The sequence below is a fragment of the Rhamphochromis longiceps genome, linkage group LG7 (genome assembly GCF_057381845.1).
Source record: "Rhamphochromis longiceps isolate RC_006_pf linkage group LG7, R_longiceps_female_GT1.1, whole genome shotgun sequence".
NCBI lineage: Eukaryota > Metazoa > Chordata > Actinopteri > Cichliformes > Cichlidae > Rhamphochromis > Rhamphochromis longiceps.
Genome location: NC_140563.1, coordinates 67,761,861 through 67,782,723, shown reverse-complemented (window position 1 = coordinate 67,782,723; position 20,863 = coordinate 67,761,861). Strand labels below are relative to the sequence as shown.

The 20,863-nt window shown below is 42.0% G+C and overlaps 2 protein-coding genes across 3 annotated transcripts; one reads left to right on the top strand and one right to left on the bottom strand.

Annotated features, from left to right (window-relative positions):
* Positions 1–3,902: 3,902 nt before the first annotated feature.
* Positions 3,903–20,532, bottom strand: LOC146666823 (solute carrier family 13 member 1-like). 2 transcript variants are annotated; one of them, XM_085414953.1, is made up of 15 exons: positions 20,413–20,532; positions 18,138–18,266; positions 16,411–16,547; positions 16,138–16,304; positions 15,966–16,005; positions 15,761–15,859; positions 15,492–15,656; positions 15,205–15,324; positions 14,133–14,231; positions 9,719–9,820; positions 9,453–9,544; positions 8,866–8,960; positions 6,607–6,768; positions 4,179–4,316; positions 3,903–4,037 (listed from the first exon to the last, which is right to left on the bottom strand). In XM_085414953.1, exons 1-15 carry the CDS (start codon positions 20,530–20,532, stop codon positions 3,903–3,905), a joined length of 1,800 nt encoding a protein of 599 aa, XP_085271079.1. The 2 variants fall into 2 exon arrangements, with proteins under 2 accessions (XP_085271079.1, XP_085271080.1); XM_085414954.1 differs by having other exon boundaries at positions 15,492–15,649; positions 15,778–15,859.
* On the top strand, positions 11,285–13,202 carry LOC146666824 (E3 SUMO-protein ligase ZBED1-like). Its single transcript, XM_085414952.1, has 2 exons — positions 11,285–12,415; positions 12,653–13,202. Exons 1-2 carry the CDS (start codon positions 11,346–11,348, stop codon positions 13,200–13,202), a joined length of 1,620 nt encoding a protein of 539 aa, XP_085271078.1. The 5' UTR covers positions 11,285–11,345.
* Positions 20,533–20,863: the final 331 nt, after the last annotated feature.

The following is a 20,863-nucleotide window of genomic DNA, read 5'->3' as shown; positions in this document are numbered from 1 at the left end:
TTTTTTGTTTCCATCTTCAGTCAGGAATCGTCTGCCAGTCTCACCCTCCACTCTGAGCTCACTTGTGAACAAGACCCTAAGATACTTCAAATCCACCTCCTGGGGTAATAAGTTGTCGCTGTGCCAAAAAGTGATTTCTGATGTTTATATGTGTTTTCTTTTATGTGGAATTGGTAAATAGACTGTAGTCAACAGGATTTACAAAGGGGTTAAATAAAGACATGTCTCTCTAATATTTTTAATATTTTACCTAAATTATAACCAATCCAAACCCTTTTGGTCACGTAAACATTTTATAGAACTATTATGTTATTTTTGTTCCATTTCTCCTGCCCTCTTGGCTAAATCTCTCTTAAAAACAATTTTAATGCCAATAATCTTTTTAAGTGGATAAAAATGGGATATATGAAAGTCACTACCAAAAAACTGATTGCAGCTTCTACCTTGTGACAGGAATGTTGTTTGTGGCTGAAGAAGATGACTTGATATCATTCATGAGAGACACGTTTGACAGATGTTTCACATTTTAAAGGCCAACTAGTCATTTATCTAATCTTAATCTTATTTCATCTTTAAAATTCAAATAAAATCTTTCACTTTTTGGCAAATACCCAAAACCACTTATCAGTTTCTGGCACAATACCGGCTTCCAAACCGGCAGAATATCTTTCAAAAAAGGCGAAAAATAACAAAAGCAAAATAAACAAAACAACCTGAAATGAATCATCTTGTAATGCTGTCGCGTTCAAATGATACAATGATGCCAGAATGTCCAACACGTCACTCAGCTGTCTTCTTCACCACCTGTGACCAGTCATTTGGAAATGAGCTCTCAGTGTAAGTACCTGGGTTTGGCCACTTGGGGGGGAGCAGAACAAGACAAAAAACAACAGATATGAAGGTTGTAGAAGTTGCTGCGTGGACACACTTGAAAAGTGGGCACATGCCTCTGAGGCCAGAGGCGTTCTTGGGCTTAAGAGGGTTTAATATATACAGAACTATTATTTTTCAATTACTTGAATTAAATTATTTTGGAAATGATTATAAAATTATTCCAATCTTTTGTTATTGCCTGAGTAAATCATATGCCATGTAGTGGCATAGCCTCTAAATCTAATGTGTATTTGGCAGCCATTAAGTAAAAAGCATTGACACACTGGGAGAAAGCTGCACTTTGAGTTCCTGGTTGTTAATGCTGACCCACATTTACAGCAGGTCTGCAGCTTCCAGACTAATGATAGTGGTGGATCCACAGTGTTAGCACTACTGGATCAGATGGATGCTGTCTGACATTTCTTGTTGAGGAAAAAGGTCCCTGACTGTGGATTAGATTTAACATTTTCAAGTGTTCAGAATGTAACTGAGCAGCCCGTCTCCTTAGGGTCATTTTTGAATGCACTGCTTATGTGTGGATTTCCAGTGTGAGGAAGAGCAAAACCCTACAAAAGTCTTGATGGGAAGCTTTATCAAAATGGAAAGTTAAGTTAAGTTAAGCGTAATCCTGAAAGTGGAGAGGGTCTCTGCCTCCTGAATGCAAACTGAAAGCTGAAGCAGTCAGCAAAGTGCTCTGAGGTGATACTGCACTGTGAGGTCTTTCAGATAAGATGGGGCCTGATTAATCAAAAGTTTGGATGTGAGCAGAAGGTTGTTTGAGTTTGATCATAGTTTATGTTAAAATACACATTTCATAATGTTAAATGCATTAAAAGGCAAACAAAACCTAAACAGGAAACTAGAACACTGGTAAACACAGCGCTGGGGGTCAGTGAGTTACAGGCCATCGTTAACACCTGTTAACATGTGTTAAATATGTAGCAAGCTTCATTGACATTACCTGGATTACCAGTGTTAGGAGACAGCATCACCACGTCCATCTCCGACACTGAGAAACTCTTAATGGGGAAACTGTTTACCCCCTAATGGATAAACAGCGGATTAAAGTATGAAGCTATCATTATAGGGTCTTTACCTTATAATGTAAAGCACCCTGAGACTGTTGTTGTGATTTGGTACAGTACCTGAAGTGAACTGAATTCAGTGGGTCCTGCTCAAGCATCAGCTGGAACCACCAACACAGCTGCTCTCTTTGGTAGTCATTTTTTTATGTGTGTGCAACCTTCGTTATCTGAGATTACAGACGTCTCTTTAAGCTGAAGTGATGTGTTGATGGTAAAAATAAGAACATTACTGTTATTTCAAAGCTTTAATGAACTTTGAATTATTTCATAATTCCTTTATGTGTCACGCTACTGAGTCTGTGACTCAGTGTTTTGTGTTCATTGGTTAATTATTGTTATTTGGTTCTCTTTGTTTTCTGCTTGTGTTATATTCTTAGTTCCTAGGTTTCTGTCACTTTGCCTTCCCCGTGTTCCACGTCTAGTCACTCTTGTCTCCATGTTCCCTCTGTCTCCCCAGTCAGTCATGTCTCCATGTCTAGGTGTAAAGTCTGTCTTTGTGAATGTCTCATGTCTCCTGTTTTATTTTGATAGTCCTTGTGCTGTGTTCCAGTGTATCTAATTTCGCTTCCCCTTGTCTCATTATGTCTGATTAGCCCCCAGCTGTGTTTCCCTCCTGTTTCCCTTTCCCTCGTTACTCCCTTGTGTATTTAAGCCCCGCGTTCTCCTTTGACCTTAGTTATGTTGTACCACTCCATGTGCTGTGTGCGATGGCCTGTAACTCACTGACCCCCAGCGCTGTGTTTACCAGTGTTCTAGTTTCCTGTTTAGGTTTTGTTTGTCTCTTGTTTTTGCTACAGCACAATAAAAGCTGCGTCTTTGAGTTCATCCTTCTGTGTCCATGAGTTTGGGTCCTCATCCTGCCCACCACAGCGCCAAACCTTGACGTTATTAAGCTCTATCTTGGAGAAACACACATTTGATTAACCTTTCATATGTGTTGGTGGAGGAGATATTGTGTTATCCCAGAGTAGCTGACTTTTACAAGCAGAGGAAGGGCACGAGACTTTTCCCTAGCTGTGCGTTTCCATACGAAGGTCAACCAAAACCAGTTCACTCAGAATCTCACAGGAAAATCAAACTAGAAGTCAGAGAAACACAGTTTATTGAAAACTTTAAAAAACAAAACACACACATATCCAAACTTCTCCTGTTGGGTTTACACAAATCCCTGAGCCAGTCAAAAATGTGCTACTTCCAGTGTGGTATCCCAGCTTTTGCCAGAGACAGGATTTAAGAAGGACGCATAGAATTGAACCCTGATTAGAAATCTATAGAAAAGGGAAGAACAACAGAGCCCCAGTTAACAGCTAAAAGTGAAAACATATGAACTAATCAGCGTATTGCATAGATGCATGCCGAGTGGCAGCAACCTTTTCTCCCTTCTTATGGGTTATGGCATTAGTGAAACAGGGTCGCTACACAAATTTTCCAGTGTGCAGGTTTACTGTTGTGGAGTGGCGTATTTAAACCCTAACAAAATCCTTATCAGAGTCTAACAATAAGTGTAAGTGAAATAAAAAAAAAACACAAGAAAGCACAGAAAATGAAGGTCTTGAAGGAAACGAACGATGATGTGCTTTTAACAAACTGACTGATTCTGACAGCAACCCTCCAACTTCCTGCACGTTTCATACTAATGCAAAATGACACCTGATGAATAACTGTGAGAATCTGGTGGCATCTTACAAAACTGCATTAATTACACTCCAGGATGACGTTTACCTTCCAGAAAAACCCGACTTCACTTTGCAGCTCCTGGCCCATGAACTCAAACTAAAGAGATAGATCTTTTAAACTAAACAAACATAAATATTAATATTTTATTTTATTTTTAACAGCTTTTAACTTTAGTTTATAGCCTGTCTAACATCACTCTAGCAAGAATCTCCTTGGAGTCTCTATAAGGATTCTGACCACTGAAAACTAAGTTCCAGGGTCCGCTCATCAAGGTGTCGTGGAGTTGAAGGTCGGTGCCCACTCAGGGTATGTATCCAGCGAAAACAGAGGAATTCCCCAAGTTGCCATGGCCAGCAGGAGGGAGAGGACTCCGATCGTGTTGACACCAAGCCCCGCCTTCACCTGCAGCAGACATGATCAGACACGAGGCTTGCAGTCAAGGATGAATGTTATACAGATGTTTCTTGTGAATTATGGCCAGCATACATTTAGTGAAAGAGTTATTTCTAGTGTCTGCTTCTCTTTTCTTATCAAAGAACTCACCATATCCATGATAGTGATGTGTCCATAGGCATACACCACAGCATTGGGCGGGTTGGACACTGGCAGGAGGAAGGAGAAGGATGTGCACAGGGTGGCAGGGATCAGGATGTACAACGGGTTGACGTGTATGGCCTCGGCCTGAAGCGAGAACAATCTTCATAAAGCGCTTTGAGTGCTCAGAGTAGAAAAGCACTATATAAGAACCAGTCCATTTGATAATAATTTCACTAATTTCATAAATTAGTGAAATAACAGTCTCTAGTGTTCCATACACAGTAGTGTCATTGATGCTGACTAGCTGGAAATAAACCACTTGTTTTGTGGCAGGTCAGACAAAAAAGACTGTATGTTAAAGATGGAAATAGCCAACCTGACATCACCCTTTTATTTGGGAATTCAGTGTTGGCTACAGTGGCTTGCAAAAGTATTCGGCCCCCTTGAACTTTCCCACATTTTGTCACATTACAGCCACAAACATGAATCACTTTTATTGGAATTCCAGGTGAAAGACCAACACAAAGTGGTGCACACGTGAGAAGTGGAACGAAAATCATACATGATTCCAAACATTTTTTACAAATAAATAACTGCAAAGTGGGGTGTGTGTAATTATTCAGCCCCCAGAGTCAATACTTTGTAGAACCAGCTTTTGCTGCAATTCCAGCTGCGGCGCTCGAAAATCTGTCAAATGTTTCAGTACGACTTTGCTAAGCTACGAAGCCGCACCGCTTGATGGATTGTCGGAGCATTGCGGCTATCGTAGGCAGAGCCTCGCGGAGTGATACGTACTGTGCTTCAACATAATATTACCATATTGTGTGTGTATAACCTCTTTTTAAGTTTAGTGGATATTATACATGGTTATGTTGAGGATATGTCGGCCAGTTTCCACTGGAAACGCCTTTTGGTTAAACTGTCAGCGAGGAATTTGCATGCACATAAAAACAGCTGCTTGTTTAAGTGAAAATGCATTGATGTTTGTTTGTTTGTTTGTTTGTTTGTTTGTTTTTTGCACTAATAAAGTTGTGGAGTTGTGAAATATTTTTTTTAGTTTGAATTATATCGTTATCGCAAATTTTCAAATGTATATCATGATAAATATTTTTGGTCATATCAACCTGCTCTAGTCCCGTTTGCAGTTTTCCACAAGCCATGTGGGGGACACAGCAAACATGTGGAAGAAGCTGCTCTGGTCAGATGGCTAAAATGCAAAACGCTATGTGTGGAAAACTAACACTGCACATGACTCTGAACACACCATCCCCACTGTCAGATATGGTGGTGGCAGCATCATGCTCTGGGGGGGCTTCTCTTCAGCAGGGACAGGGAAGCTGGTCAGAGTTGATGGGAAGATGGATGGAGCCAAATACAGGGCGATCTTGGAAGAAAACCTCTTGGAGTCTGCAAAAAACTTGAGACTGGGGCGGAGGTTCAGCTTCCAGCAGGACAACGACCCTGAACATAAAGCCAGGGCAACAATGGGATGGTTTAAAACAAAACATATCCATGTGTTAGAACGGCCCAGTCAAAGTCCAGATCTAAATCCAATCGAGAATCTGTGGCAAGATCTGAAAACTGCTGTTCACAAACGCTGTCCATCTAATCTGACTGAGCTGGAGCTGTTTTGCAAAGAAGAATGGGCAAAGATTTCAGTCCAGTGCAAAGCTGGTAGAGACAGACCCTAAAACACTGGCAGCTGTAACTGCAGCAAATGCTGGTTCTACAAAGTATTGACTCAGGGGGCTGAATAATTATGCACACCCCACTTTTCAGTTATTTATTTGTAAAAAATGTTTGGAATCGTATGATTTTCGTTCCACTTCTCACGTGTGCACCACTTTGTGTTGGTCTTTCACCTGGAATTCCAATAAAAGTGATTCATGTTTGTGGCTGTAATGTGACAAAATGTGGGAAAGTTCAAGGGGGCCGAATACTTTTGCAAGCCACTGTATGTTGGCTTTTTGGAACCAGAGGCTGGCATTTACAGACGAGAGAGAGCGGGCAGCTCATTGTATCAAACGTGGTTAGCAGAGTATGTCCACAGTCGCACATATCAGGTAATTAACACTTAGAAATTTGCAAGAAACTACGCAAAAAATTGTGTGAAAAGTTTGTCCTTGAAGAAATTGATTTAGAAAAAAATGAAGTTGGTGTCAAGCGATGAGCTGGTTTAGTGGACGCTCATATTCAAGACAAGCAAAGCTTCGGTCAACGGGTCTGTAGGATGGCAACTGCTTATCCCTTAGTGGTTTGTTGGTTAGCTACAGTCAAAGAAATTAGGGTTAAAGGGAGGGACCGTAAACTGAGGGACTCCTCAGTGTAAGATAAACGAAGATTATTTTCAACTGTGAATCATGCAAAGCTACTCTAGTAGACTGAGAGAATCAAATTTTCCGCAGATCTGTACAATATAAAACACTGAACTAACCAGAGGAGAGAGAATGGGGAGGAAGATGGTGATGGTGGCGGCGTTGCTGGTCACTTCTGTTAGCGTGGTGACAATGAGACAGGCAATTGTGACTGTTGCTAAGACCGGGAGGTCGCCCAGAGGTGTCATCAGCCTGGCCACCCACAAAGAGAGACCTGACTCCTGCACACACAAACAAACACACACGTTAAGCAGATTTTATACCAGCTTTAATGTATCTAACAGTTCTTTTTGTTAAACTAAGGGACAGGTCAGTTCTTTCAACTTCTGAAGAGACTAGTTTCTTTGGCTCACCTTTTCTATACATCATGTTGGTGTAGACACTATAAAAGATGGACATAGGTACCTGTGGTGTGATTGAGACACGGCGGGTCCAGAGGTTGCTCTTTAGAGTCAACTTTATTATAAACGGCTGCAGCTCTCGGCTGTCAGACGCTCATTCATCACACTACACTTACAACAATTTACACCTCTGCTTCCCCATGTTTTAACACTGGGGGTGCCCCGGTACCATTACATCAACCACTGGTTTCTGAAGGCCCATTTTGAAGATTTGACATGACGTTTGTGGACACTTGACCAGATGCGATGAGGACGTGCTGGTCTGACAGTGAAACCATTTGTTCATTAGTTAATGATTTCAATTTTAGACAAATCATAGCCAATAAATTTCAGAAGGTTGATTCTGTTCACCTGGACGTGGTGTTTTCAGTGGGAGAAACATTTCGTCACTCAGGGAGGAACGCTGGTTTAAGTGGGGAGTCAAGGAGACCATTTAGGTGAAAGGGAAAAGACCATCTCTGAATTGAGGAGGGGGCCTAAGGGCACATCTTTGTGATTGCAGCCGTTCCCTAACTCTCTGTGAATGGTACTCATGGGCAACGATCAGTGATCTTTGATCAATGGTTGTTGATCGATGGTCATGACAATTTGCATATTAATGGTCAAGGAACTGACCTCCCAGCTTATTGTTCATTCAGTGGTGCTAGTTTCAGTTATCGTACAAATGTACTGGTCATAAGGTTGGAAACCTGCAGTCAGCTGAGACTGAAGAAGTCATTTGGATGAGTAATGAATAGGGATGGGTACCGGTGTTCTGACATAAACGGTAGTAACCAGACCGAAGAGCAGCGCACATTTCTGTGCTTTTCTTTTTTTTACTGAGATGTCATACACTTTGGATTCTAGCCAATCATTTTACCTTTCCGAGGATAGTAGGCGGGCCCAGGTACGTACGTTCTTTTAGAGCAGAGCTACAGATTAAAAATGCCCAAAGTGAAGCGGTCAAAGTCTGGCTGTACTTCACAGCAAAAGATGCAAACTCAGCAGCAACAAGTGCTTTAAGCTGATACTGTGATACTGTCAAAGGAGGTAACACCTTGAATCCGATGAAACACCTGGTGACGCATAGCGTTTTTTTTAAAAGCCGAGAAATGCGCCGTATTTGATAGCTTGCTGCGAGACCTCACAACGAGCACATCTACTGCGGGTGTGGTGCCTGTTATCTGACCCGGAGTTAGCAACATGAACCCGAAGAGGAGAGTCCTGGCCCCTAGCCCTGCCAGTGTAGCAGAAATGATGAGGATGATGATGCAGCAGCAGCTGTTCTTCTCTGCGTGAGTAGCTTAATGTTGTTCATGTGTAATTTACGTTGAGTAGGCTAACCACGTGATTACATTAATGCATGTAAGGTGAACTAGCAAACACCGTCGTAGCTACATGCGGCTGTCCTCTTGTTTGATGGCAGATACTCCCTTCACCCTGGCCAAAAAGGCTAAAATGACCAAAGAAAAAGAGGGAAACAGCTGAACATGAGAGGTTTAGGACAAAGTTTGTGTTTTTTCCATTGTTTAAGCACTGCTTCCAGCCAAGAGTGATACCATATATCCCTATAGCTGCAGAAAAGGCTAACATTGTTATCTTTTTACAAAAAACAGCTAAACATGACAGATTTTAGGACAAAGTTTGTGTTCTTGATTCTTTAAGAACCGATTCGAGCACTGTTTAAGCACTGGCACCGTTTCAAAAGTACTGGTTTGGTACTGGTATTGGATAAAACCTAAATGATACCCATCCCTAGTAACGAAGTAGTGAAAATTCCTGTCATTCCCAATGATCTACACCAGAGTGCTGATTTTTGTCTGGACCTGAGATTTTTCTGTGTTAGCTGTGAAAACTTTACAATGTTTGCATCAAATTTCTTCTTGGTCTGTACGAGGAAACTGTTCTGGATGTATTGTGATTTGTATTTCAGCATACCTCTGCACCTTTAGCGAGGGCAAAGCCTCCACCAACCAGCAGGGCAACTTGCCACGGCATGGAGGCCTGAAACTCTTTCCAAGAGATCATCGCCTCTGAATTGAGAGAAAAAAACATATTTACTGGGACTGATGCTGAAAAACAGACGTGTTAAATGATTGTTAAAACTTTACTGATTGTTGGTATTCACACATTTCTTTGCAGCCTCAAGTTTTTATATCTCTTTTATGTAAAAGCTTGATATGCATAGGGCGCAATAACCAAATAAGTGAGATTAATGTGGTGTAGGAAAACTGCATTAAGAAGAATTAAGAAAAACCAACCTGAGTAAATCTACAGTATTTAATCCTGACCCATTATGCTAATTCCTGCTCCTTATTCTTGGAGCAGTTTTGCATGACTCAGTTAATAATTCTTATTTATCTCACAGTGGTCTGTGGTGTAGCCCCTTGGTTTAAAGTTTGCCTGAAACAAGGTTTCAACTGTAACTGATTGGTTGCCCTTCATAAACAAAAATGTTGAGAGTACTTGTGTTAGCCTTCAACATCCGACTAAACAACAAGCCACATTTCATACATATTTCACACCATATTTTCTGGAGGGTCCGTGAGCAGGTACAAAGAAGAGGAGGACGCCCAGCACCAGAGCCACAGTGGCATCTGTGATGTAGTTGGATTTACTGAAAAACAGAAAAAGGGATCAGCTGGGTCATGGTTCATTGCTGCTGTGAAAAATCATAAAAATGCATGTTTCCCAAAGAATCTCGTCTTTGTCATTGTATCATTTGTATCGTATTGTTTGTGGGAATAATTTTGAATAATTTCCAAGGCAATAAAAGAAGGTTGTGACTCACTGAGGGAAGAGGGAACCCCAGCCGGGTACAAAACCTGGAGATCTGGTCAACCACAACAAAACCATCACCACAAAAACCACCCCGGTGAAGATCTCCTGAGAACTGGAGAGAGGGAACGAATGAATGTGTGAATGCATAAATTATCATAGGAATGTCTTTCTGTCAATAACTGATCAACAAGTAAAATGAATGACAGCATTGGCATGACAACTAACCATCTAAGGTACTGTAAAACGCTGTGGATAGTTAAATAAATACATGAATAAAAATATGGCTCTTTAAATGTGATATATATATATATATATATATATATATATATATATATATATTAGGCCTGGGTATCGTCACTGATTTCTAGAATCGATTCAATTCCGATTCACAAGGTCCCGAATCGATTCGATCCACGATTCGATTTAATTCGATTCGATTCGATTCAATTTAAATCTGGGAAATTTTGACAGTCAGAAATATAATTCAGATCAGTACATTTACATATTTTTGTATCTATAAAAAGGAAGCTGACACTCGCAAGACTTTATCCAAGCTGTGAGCATCACAGCAGATGCCTTTGTGTCAAAGTAGCTGAAGATAAAACACAGAAAAACATGTAGGTGATTTTCCTGGCCTGGGATTTTATAAAAAATATTCTGCAGTACATCAAAAACGAAAGAAAACCATTAATTAATGAACATTACCTCTGACGTTACAGCGGTTTTATTAGAGACACGGCTAAGCATTTTGCATTTTGAATAATTTTAAAAAGTTTAAATTTGTTCAGTATTGAACAGCAGAAATGAGGTTTTCTTTTCGGAAGAATGTAAAAGGGAAAAAAACAGCGGCCGACAGCGCTGTAAGCAACAGTAGACTTGTGTAACAAGCAAGCGAATAATGAAGAAAGCAAAACTGTTCGAGAGAGAGAGAGAGAGGGAGAGGGAGAGAGAGAGAGCTGCGCATCGCAATGGAAGCAAAACAGTAAAAGAGTGAATTCATGACGATGTTTATGTGAAGCGTTTGGATCTTCTTTTGCTGCTGATTCGGTCAATATTGTTTGGAGAGAGATCAAACTAACAGCCTTAGAATCAGCGCATAAAGGGCGTGAACACAAAGCGCGGACCCGGATCAGCGAGCTGTCGGCTTTCACTTTCAGCCCCGACTGTGAGAAAGGCGACATCTAACTGATTCTGATCCGCGGGTCACGCCCTGTGTTTAAGTCTATGTGAAGAATCCCTGTACCTGCTCTCATTTACTGTTTGGTGGTTCTTGAAATTTTGTGAGATGTCACCAGAGATTCTGGCATTTCGGACAAAATAAATTTATATTAAAAAATCGATTCAGGATTTTAATGAATCGATTTTACGTTATCCAAGCCAGAATCGATTTTAATCGATGAATCGATTATAAAAACCCACCCCTAATATATATATATATATATATATATATATATATATATATATATATATATATATATATATATATATATATATATATTATAGCTGTCGAAATTAACGCGTTAATTGCGATAATTAAATTTTGGAATTAATTACGTTAGAATATTTAACTATTTAGCGCAACACGCAGATAAGTCGCTCCCATAATTCCACTTGATTTGTTTACCGCGCCACTGAAAATGGAGAAGCAGGAAGCGGATGGCCTTCTGGATGGGGAATTTAAATACAAGAAGAACATAGATGGGACAATAAACAAACGCGTTGTAATTTGCACTCACTGTAGTAAAGAGTTTCAATTTCACCGTTCAAATTCGACCTTAAAATACCACCTTAATGCCAAACACGCGTTTGTCGGGGCAGCAGCTTCACCCGGCCTGCGTCAGACCACTCTTAGTGAACGCAGGCCACTCGGTAAGTCTTCTTTGGACAAACTGACCGACAATATAGCCAAATGGATAGCAAAGGACTGCAGACCGCTAAGCATTGTGGAGGACAAGGGCTTTGCGGATGTTTTAAAGGTTGCATCTCAGGACGCGTCCTACAAGCCCCCAGCGAGAAGCACAATAACAATTCGAATCCACGAACTGTATGAAACGGAGAAAAAGAAAAAAGAAGAGGCTTTAGTTCACACAGAATGCGTGGCTCTGACAGGAGACCACTGGACATCACTGAGTAATGACAATTACCTGGGAGTTACTGCGCATTTAATCACTGAAGCCTGGGGTCTGACATCCTTTGCGCTGACTATAATGAAAACGGAAGAGCGGCACTTTGCGGAGGCTTGTGCAGAGCAGTTCCAGACTGTTGCTCGCAGGTGGAGAATTGAGGAGAAGGTGACAACAGTAGGCACGGACAGTGCGCGCAATATGATCGCCGCGGCTCGCATCATGCCATTCAATCACATGCCGTGTACCGCGCACATTCTACAGAGATGCATCACAGTGAGTCTCGCAGACAGTGGCTTTGTCACTGCGCTGGCCAAATGCCGCAAAATTGTTGGCCATTTTAAGCACAGCCCAGCAAACACAGCAGAGCTGAACGCAGAGCAGGTGTCACTGGGGCGCAAGCAGGAGCCGTTGGCCCATGTGCCTACGCGCTGGAACTCCACGCTGGAGATGGTGAAGCGCTTGATCCGCAACCAAACTGCAGTAACCGCGACTCTGGATAAACAAAAGCATAAACTTGTCCTCCTGACGCCTCCAGAGTGGGACAAACTCCAGAGACTGGAGACACTTCTAGAGCCCTGCAGGTGAGCCTGTCATTGTGACCATAATTGTAGGTTTAGATTAAATGTATCAAACATACATCTTAAATCAGTTTTGTTATTATGAAAATGTCTTATTTAAAAAATAAATGAAATCAAATATTTTATTAATATTACCTAGTATTAAAAAGCTTTTTTTAATTTGCTGTCTTATCTGTGTGTGTGTGTGTGTGTGTGTGTGTGTGTGTGTGTGTGTGTGTGTGTGTGTGTATTCCACTGCAGATATGTGACTGAACTGCTGGGAGGAGAGGCCTACGTCTCCTGCTCTGTAGTTCTACCAGCCTTCTGCCACCTGCGCCGTGTCATGGAAGTAACTGATGAGGACCCTGCATATGTGGTGAGGTTTAAAGAGAAGTTTAAGGAAGACCTTGCTTCCCGCCAGGAACATACCAACTATGCATGGCTCCAGATCGCAACTGCACTGGACCCACGTTTTAAAGACCTACGCAGTGTGCCCAAGACTGACAGAGAAGCAGTGTGGACCACACTGGCAGGCATGCTGCATGAAGACTCTCCTAGAAGATCACACAGTGCAGAAGAAGGTCCAGCCAAGAAGAGGCTGAGCCTGCTGCAGATGGACTCTGACTCTGAGTCAGAGGAGGAGGTACAGCAGGACAGAGCCATACAGCGCTACAGAGCAGAGCCCTGCACTGCCTTAGAGGACTGTCCCTTACAGTGGTGGGCAGCTCATGCAGGAGCCCACAGCCAGCTGGCCCGCCTTGCTCGCAGATACCTGGCCACTCCTGCCTCCACATTTTGCCTGTTGAATTAGGCCTATGTTCTGTGAACTTGAAGATGTATATGGATAAAACAATGTGCTAGATTTAAACGGGTGGAAAACATTCAGTAAAAATCCCTCACAATTATTTGAAGCCCTGTTCTGCTTGTACTGCTTGTACTCACAATTAATAATAAATAAAACAAACAAGTGTGTTAAAAACCACTATCTGTCCCGATTTTTACACATATATACACACATATACACATATATTTCGAGTTGCGATTAATAAATTTTTAGGCTGTGATTAATTCGCTTCCAGCACAACACCCAGCCTACGTCAGACCACGCTGAGTGAACGCAGGCCACTCAGCGTGGTCTGAGCATTAAATAACACTAACAAGTGTGTAAAAATCCGCTATCTGTCCGTATGTTTGCACACATTTTGGTCATATTTCGAGTTGTGATTAATCATGATTAATTAATTTTTAGGCTGTGATTAATCTGATTAAAAATTTTAATCATTTGACAGCCCTAATATATATATATATATATATATATATATATATATATATATATATATATATATATATATATATATATATATGAATGAGCTCCTCAGTCCTTGTGGCCATTGATCAATGGTCAAACAATTTGCATATTAATGGTCATGAAGCTGACATCACAGTCCACTGTCAGGCCGTGGTGCCAGTTTTGATCATTATGCAGAACTATTTATAAGGTTGGGGAAACCTGCAGTCAACTGAAACTGAAGAAGTCCCTTGGATGACACTGAAAACGCTACGTCCAGATTCTGGGATTTCTTAGCTGGATGATTGAGCATGCATTAAGACCCAGTGTAAATCCCTAACCAACATCCTGTATCACCAACACTGCATAAATGACCACGCATGAATGAATAAATGATCAAACTGATTACTTTGATGAATAAACGAGTGCGTAAATAAACGAATGAGAGATCACCTAATGGCTCCCAGCTTCTTGTACTCATCTTCCAGCACCTTTTTCACCGCCCTCTCTCTGTCAGACTGCTCTCCCCGACACTGCCACAGGAACTTGAAGCTGCATGAGACAGTGTGTGTGTGTGTGTGTGTGTGTGTGAGCGAGAGAGAGAAATTTCATTTTAATCTTGCAAATTTTACTATTTAAGTCAAACTGATGATAAAATTCCATCTTTGCACTAAAATAATCTGGAGTAAGAGAAACACTTTGTATGCAGGAGTGATTTGTTTTCCTGGATCTTCTTGGATTCTGGAGACAGAGACTGTGTCTACTTAAAGAGAGGCTTAAAAATGTCATTTTTGTTAAATCTCTAGTTAGATCTAGATCAGGTGACCATGAACCAATCTTTAGTTATGCTGCCAACTATGCCCATACTTCCCATCATGCACTGAGGACTGTAGTTGTCTATGTTCTCCAGTTTAGCCTTCTCCTCTCTTTTATCCTCGCTTCCTAACCAGTCACAGTTGATGGCTGCCCCTCCCTGAGTTCTTCCTGTTGTTAGTGATGCCTGCTCTGTTATGTCCTGAAGTCATACTACCAAATATAAATGGAGATGCATATAAGACACTTTTTCTGGGAATACTGCAGATTTTTGGAAGATGCTTTGGCATTCTTCTATTTGGTGAGGATTGGACTTTAAAAATAAAAATCGTACCTTTAACCTATTGTAAATGCGGTAGCAAAACATAATACAAACTCTCAAATAGCATGTATATGTTCTTTAGTTTTCTCTGAAAAGCTGCCGGAAACTTCTGCTTAAGTTTAAGTTTAAAGTTAGTCAGACATTTCTGTTAAAGATGCCAACAACTGATTCATCATCAGAGCTTTGAACTATAATAAATCTTCACAATAATAAAACACATATATAACACATGTGATGATGCTTCCACTAATTGATTAATGCAAAGAAATCAGAATAGGATGATGAAACTGATAAAACAGAATAACAAATGGAGTGTGCATAAAGAGTAGTCAGAGTAGAATAGCACTGATAGCAGGTGATTGGCTCTGCAGATGGTATGCTGACACTCACTCTGAGCCAATGAAGAGCCAGTACAGCCAGAACCATGTCAGCAGCAGCATGATAACACTGATGGGCAGGCACAACAGGAGCCAGTTGGCAAAGTTGATGCTGTTGCAGTCTGGGTAAACGCTGAATGTAAAGACAGTGGATTCAAAAACATTATTTTTAAAGGAGTCTTTCAATCATTATTTCATTCTAGCTGTGCAGCAGACTGAATTAACCGAACACTGAAGGCAACATTAATCCCACCACTGCCAATATGTCTCATTAACATACACCTGATGTGAGACACTCACTGGTTGAGGTACTCAGAGAATATGAGGTTAGCAGAGGTTCCCGGCAGCGTGGTGATGCCACCAATGCTGGAGGAGTAGGCGATGCCGATGCACATGGCTTTGCATAGCATCCGGCCCTGCCGACGCCTGCAGGAGGCCGTGGGTACGTTCTCTGCAGCCTGTAAGACAAAATGCGGAGAAATCAAGACAGAGAAGCAGAAATAGCGGAAGTAGCAGAACATGTATGAGCACTGGAAAAATATCAAAGAATAATTTTATTCTGTGTTTGTTTGGTGCTTTTTTGCACCTCGTCTGCTGCAGGCTGCGACTCTGCTGGTATTTGAACAGAAGTGAAGGTTTCTGTGGGGACATCTGGCTCTGTGCTGTCACTGAGAGAGGAATAAGGGATTCAACTGCTCTTCAAGCACATCAGAAACAAAAACTTAGAACACCCTGAACCCAGAGGGCAGCAGTGAATCCCCATGCTTTACATACCTCAGAGCTTCTTTATTTTTTGCAGTACAGTTGTTGATTTCTGAAAAAATGACAGATTATGGTCAGGGCCACAAGTTCCATCCTACTGTAAGCTCAAAGACACACAGCTATCTCACACTTTTAATTATATTTTGTGCTTTTATAAAGTAAAGTATACTGTCTGTGCAGGTACCGTCCAGCTCCAGGGTAGGGTTGTCTTCACCAGAGTATCCCTCTTCATTCGCCTTTAGAATCTGTTGGAGAACAGCATCTACGATGGGCATCACCATGGTAACAGCTGATGTGTTTTGGACCCACATTGAGAGGAAGGCACAGCCGGACATGAAGCCAAGCAACAACCTGAAGGAGACAGTGGTGTGTTCAAAAAGCAACAATGGAGCCTTCACACTTAAATCTCGAAGAAATACAAAATTTGAATCCAACAGCAGAGAACGAAGATGCTCACCAAGCAGGGTTGACCCCCACCAAGGTGACGAGCCTCAGGGCGACTCTGCGGTGGAGGCCCCACTTCTCGATGGACGTGGCAAGGCAGACAACACCCACAAGCAGGAAGTGGAAGTTATTAAAATACTCCTTTGCCACCTAGAGGAGAAAAGGGATTTTAGAACAGAGAGCTGCTATAGAGTAATTGAGGAAGAGGAGTAAAAATTTAAGCCCATTTTCAAATTTGAGTTTGTGGCCAATGAATATGTTATACAGGGAGTTAACAAGTAACAGATAAACCAATTAAAAATACAACTTTAAAAAGATAATAATTGGATGAGCATAAAGAAGAGTCCAAGTGTCCAAGAATAAAAACATTTATTTGCAAATAAGAACAAGGCCTGCTCTGCTGTAGGCCCATAAGACGCAGGAGGTGCCATGCTGGTCACTTGCAATGTGTGTCAGGCATCAGTAAGGGGTGGAGACCCTTGCAGTCTGATCGTTGGCTTTCGAGGTTGGGTATGGGGACATGGAACATGACCTCTCTGGTGATGAAGGAGCCTGACATAGTGCATGAGGCTGAGACACACTGGCTTGTTTTAGAGGCTTCTGGGGTGGATGAGATTCACTCTGTGTTCCTAAAAGCTTCAGATGTTGTAGAGCTCTCTTGGTTGACATACCTTGGAACACTGGATGGAGAACTGGGATTGGCAGACCGAAGATGACATGGCTCTGCTGGCTTCATCAGTTGGTGGCCTCCAGCTCACACTGGAGCACTGGACCAGTTTGCAGCCAAGTGGCAGAAATGAGAATCCAGAAAGGGTGGCGTGCTCACTCTGGATTAGGGGTGACTTGCTGCCCCAGGTGGAAGAGTTTAACTATCACAGGGTCTTGTTAATGAGTGGGGCGAGAGGGGAGTGAGAGATTGAGGGACTGTCTGTAGTGATGCAGATGCTGTACTGGTCATTCGTATTAAGGAGAGAGGTGAGTACACAAGCTACCTATGGTCACAAGTTCTGGATAGTGACCAAACAAAGAAGACTGTGGATACAAACGGCAAAATTAACTTTCTCCAAAGAGTGGTTGGCATCTCCCTTAGAGATAGGGTGAGGAGTTCAGTCATTTGAGAGGGGTTCAGAGTAAAACTCCTAGTCCTCCATCTCAAAAGGAGCTACTTGAGGTGGCTCGGGCCTCTGATTAGAATGCATCCTGGGCCCCTACTGGATGAGGTGTTCTGGGCGTGTAGCACCGGAAGGAGGCCCTAGGGCAGGCCCAGGCCACGCTGGAGAGATGATGTTGCTCAGCTTGCCTGGGAACATCCATCCATCTATCGCATATGGATGGATGGATGGAAGAAGAGGGCCGTTTTAGGATTTTTAAGATCACACGAGGGACAAGCAAATTGGAAAAGAAGCAGGAATATGCTGAAAACTTCAGGTGGGCATGGGCGCTCCCCAGAATGGCATGGCGGAGTACCTGTTTGACAAACACACTCTTGGCAAAGAGAGCAGCTAAATCTCTCACACCACATTTACTACAGCTTATGTGTATTTGTATCTTGCTTCAAAATGAAAAGCCATCTGCATGTTGCTGGTTAGACCTTTAAAGTTATTACTCATGTTATTATTATTGTAGGCAGAACCAGAACCAGAGCAACACACCTGCTGCTGTGCATTCATAAAGAATAACAACTCTCAACGCATCAACACTTTGTCCTGTGTAACTGTGATTGCTAACAGAAGGACTCACATTGGAGGACGACATGATGCCAAAGAGGGGGAAGAGAATGGCGGGGAGCATGGCGGTCATGGACAGTGGAATCACCTCCGTCACCCAGTATATCGCCATCAGCATCATCACAAAGCCACATTCTGCCTCCTACAGGGAAAACACATTAAGATGATTACACACACACACACACACACACACACACACACACACACACACACACACACACACACACACACACACACACACACACACACACACACGTGCAGAAGTTAGAGACGGTAAACTAGAGTCACTCAGCAACCACTTCAAAACACCTTCAGGTAATTATTTGGGTTGTTGAAGCATTGTCTAAATGTAGCTTAATTCTTATTGTTATACTTCTGCATGTATGTATCTTTGCTTTTGCAGATCATTTCAATGCTGCGCCTTTTTTAAAACAAATAATACAAATTCCAAAAAAACCCCCAAGAAAACTGGATCTGTACTGAAATTATCCAGAAAGAACCAGTTTTGTTTATTCAGTTTTTTTAAATTTAATATTTTTATGGATAAATTTCACAGTATTTTATACTCGTTGCATTTTCAAAAACAGGATCGTTACTTTTTGTAAAACACATTTGAGGGAAGTTTTCATTTTCCATTACTGCATGCCCTCACACATCAAAATGATTTAGCCTAAGCAGTAACTGAGGAAAGGCAATGCTAATGGTGTATCAATCTTTCCTCAGGCACCGCTTCTTCTACACGTCCTGGGGGAGGGAAGCTCATCTCCAATTATCCTTTCAGCACACCGCACCACTCTTTGGTGAGCTTTGTGGTTGTAAGCGGTGCTGTTGCCATACCACGTGGTGATGCGTCCAGTGAGGATGCTCTCAAAGGCACAGCGGTAGAAGGCCCCGAGGATGCAGGAGCTCTTGCCGAATATCTTCAGTCTCCTGAAAAAGAAGAAGCGCTGCTGCGCCTTCTTCACTGTTTAGTTTGTGTGTGCTGACTATTGAATGCTGAGCTGTAATCTACAAACAGCATTCTCTCTGACGTGTCTCTCTTCTCCGGGTGCGAGAGGGCAGTATGTAGTGTCAGGGCTGTGGCATCATCAGTGGGCCTGTTGTGGCAGTATGTAGCGGTTCCAGTGAGTCGGGCAGTACAGAGCAGATGAAGTCCCCGACCAGCCTTTCAAAGCGTTTGCTCATGATGGGGGTCAGAGATACCGGTCGCCAGCCGTTTAAGGAAGAGGAAGGAAGAGATGGTGGAGGATTTGGGTACAGAGACGATGGTGGCCGTTTTGAAGCAGGCTGGGACTACAGACAGAGAGAGGGAAAGGTTGAAGATGTGTGTAAACACTCCAGCCAGCTGAGCCGCGGTTGATTTGAGGACACAGCCGGGAATCCCGTCTAGACCAGTAGCTTTGCCTGCGTTCACTCGTCCTCAGACACAGTGTGCACGCTGACATCATCCATGACGCGCACACTTTCCGGTCTCATGGTGTTCGCTGAGTTTAAGCTTTTGTTTGAGGCCTGTGTTTGGGTCGTCATCCTGCCTGCCACACAGCGCTACACGACAGAAGCTCTACTTGGAACTTTGTTAAGATCCGCCAATGCAGAATATGATATTTTGCCATTTTTAAAGGGGTCTTAAACATTTGATCAGTACTGTAGTCTAAATTCAAATTTAGACTGAAATAAAGTTTAGATTCCCATGTACTAATATAATTAGCTCAAGGTTGCCTTTCACAAGAAAAGCTGGTAGAAACAAACACCTTTTACTTGCTTTCTACTTTCTTCTAATTTGCAATCCTGTTATTTTTTAAACCTAAATTGTAAAAAATGACCTTGAAGTATCATTTTATGTGTTTTCATTTTATGAAAGTATATAAACTTTTATTTATGGCCATTATTAGAAAAGGATCAAGGGTCAGCTGGCACTATGCACAAAGGTCTGTTAGCCGTATTTATAGTGACGGGAAAAAGTGTAAAAGATCTCGTAGTGCTTAGAGTTGAAAAAAGTGTATAAGTACAAATCCATGACTGGCTGATAGGAAAGCAAATAAAGAGCCAACGTAAACTTAATAAAGCACAGAGACTGTTCAGATCATCACAAAAACTCTACAATAGCTACAACCTACTGAGATCATATCATAAAGTTTATGTGCTATACAATTAAAACTAGCAGTGGCAACATATTTCACAATATGCAATTAATGATAGGAGCTGCTTAAAAACACTGATCAGTGCAATGTCAGTTAAATGAAACTGTTATGGAGCGGATACAGTTCCCGTCATATTTGTGCACGCACCTTTGTTCCGATGACCAGAGGAAGAGGGAGCAGCAGCAGCGGCGTGAGGATGATCAGGAGAAGGCTGTGATAGTTCCACAGTGCTTCGCTCAGCTTCGTCAGCATCCTCCTGTCTCCCATCGATTTCGTCTCTCCTGCAGGATCCTGCTGTGACCCCGCAGTTATTTGGCTGTGATATGTTAGAGAGGGTAATGATTGACTGAGAATGACAAGCTGGAAACCAGTTTGGGGAAGTCATCAAACTACTGGAAGCTTCATTTTACATTTCCATATCAGTTTTCTTGAGCAAGATACAAAAGCTCATTAGTAACTGTTGGTTATCTCTCCACTAAGACAAAGGTCAGATGTTAATGTGACAAGGCTTTTCATTTATTTCAAGTGTGGTGCTTGAAAGGGTCAATGTCAGTAGTTTCTCTGACATAAAAAACAAAATATAAAGCATGTAAAGATA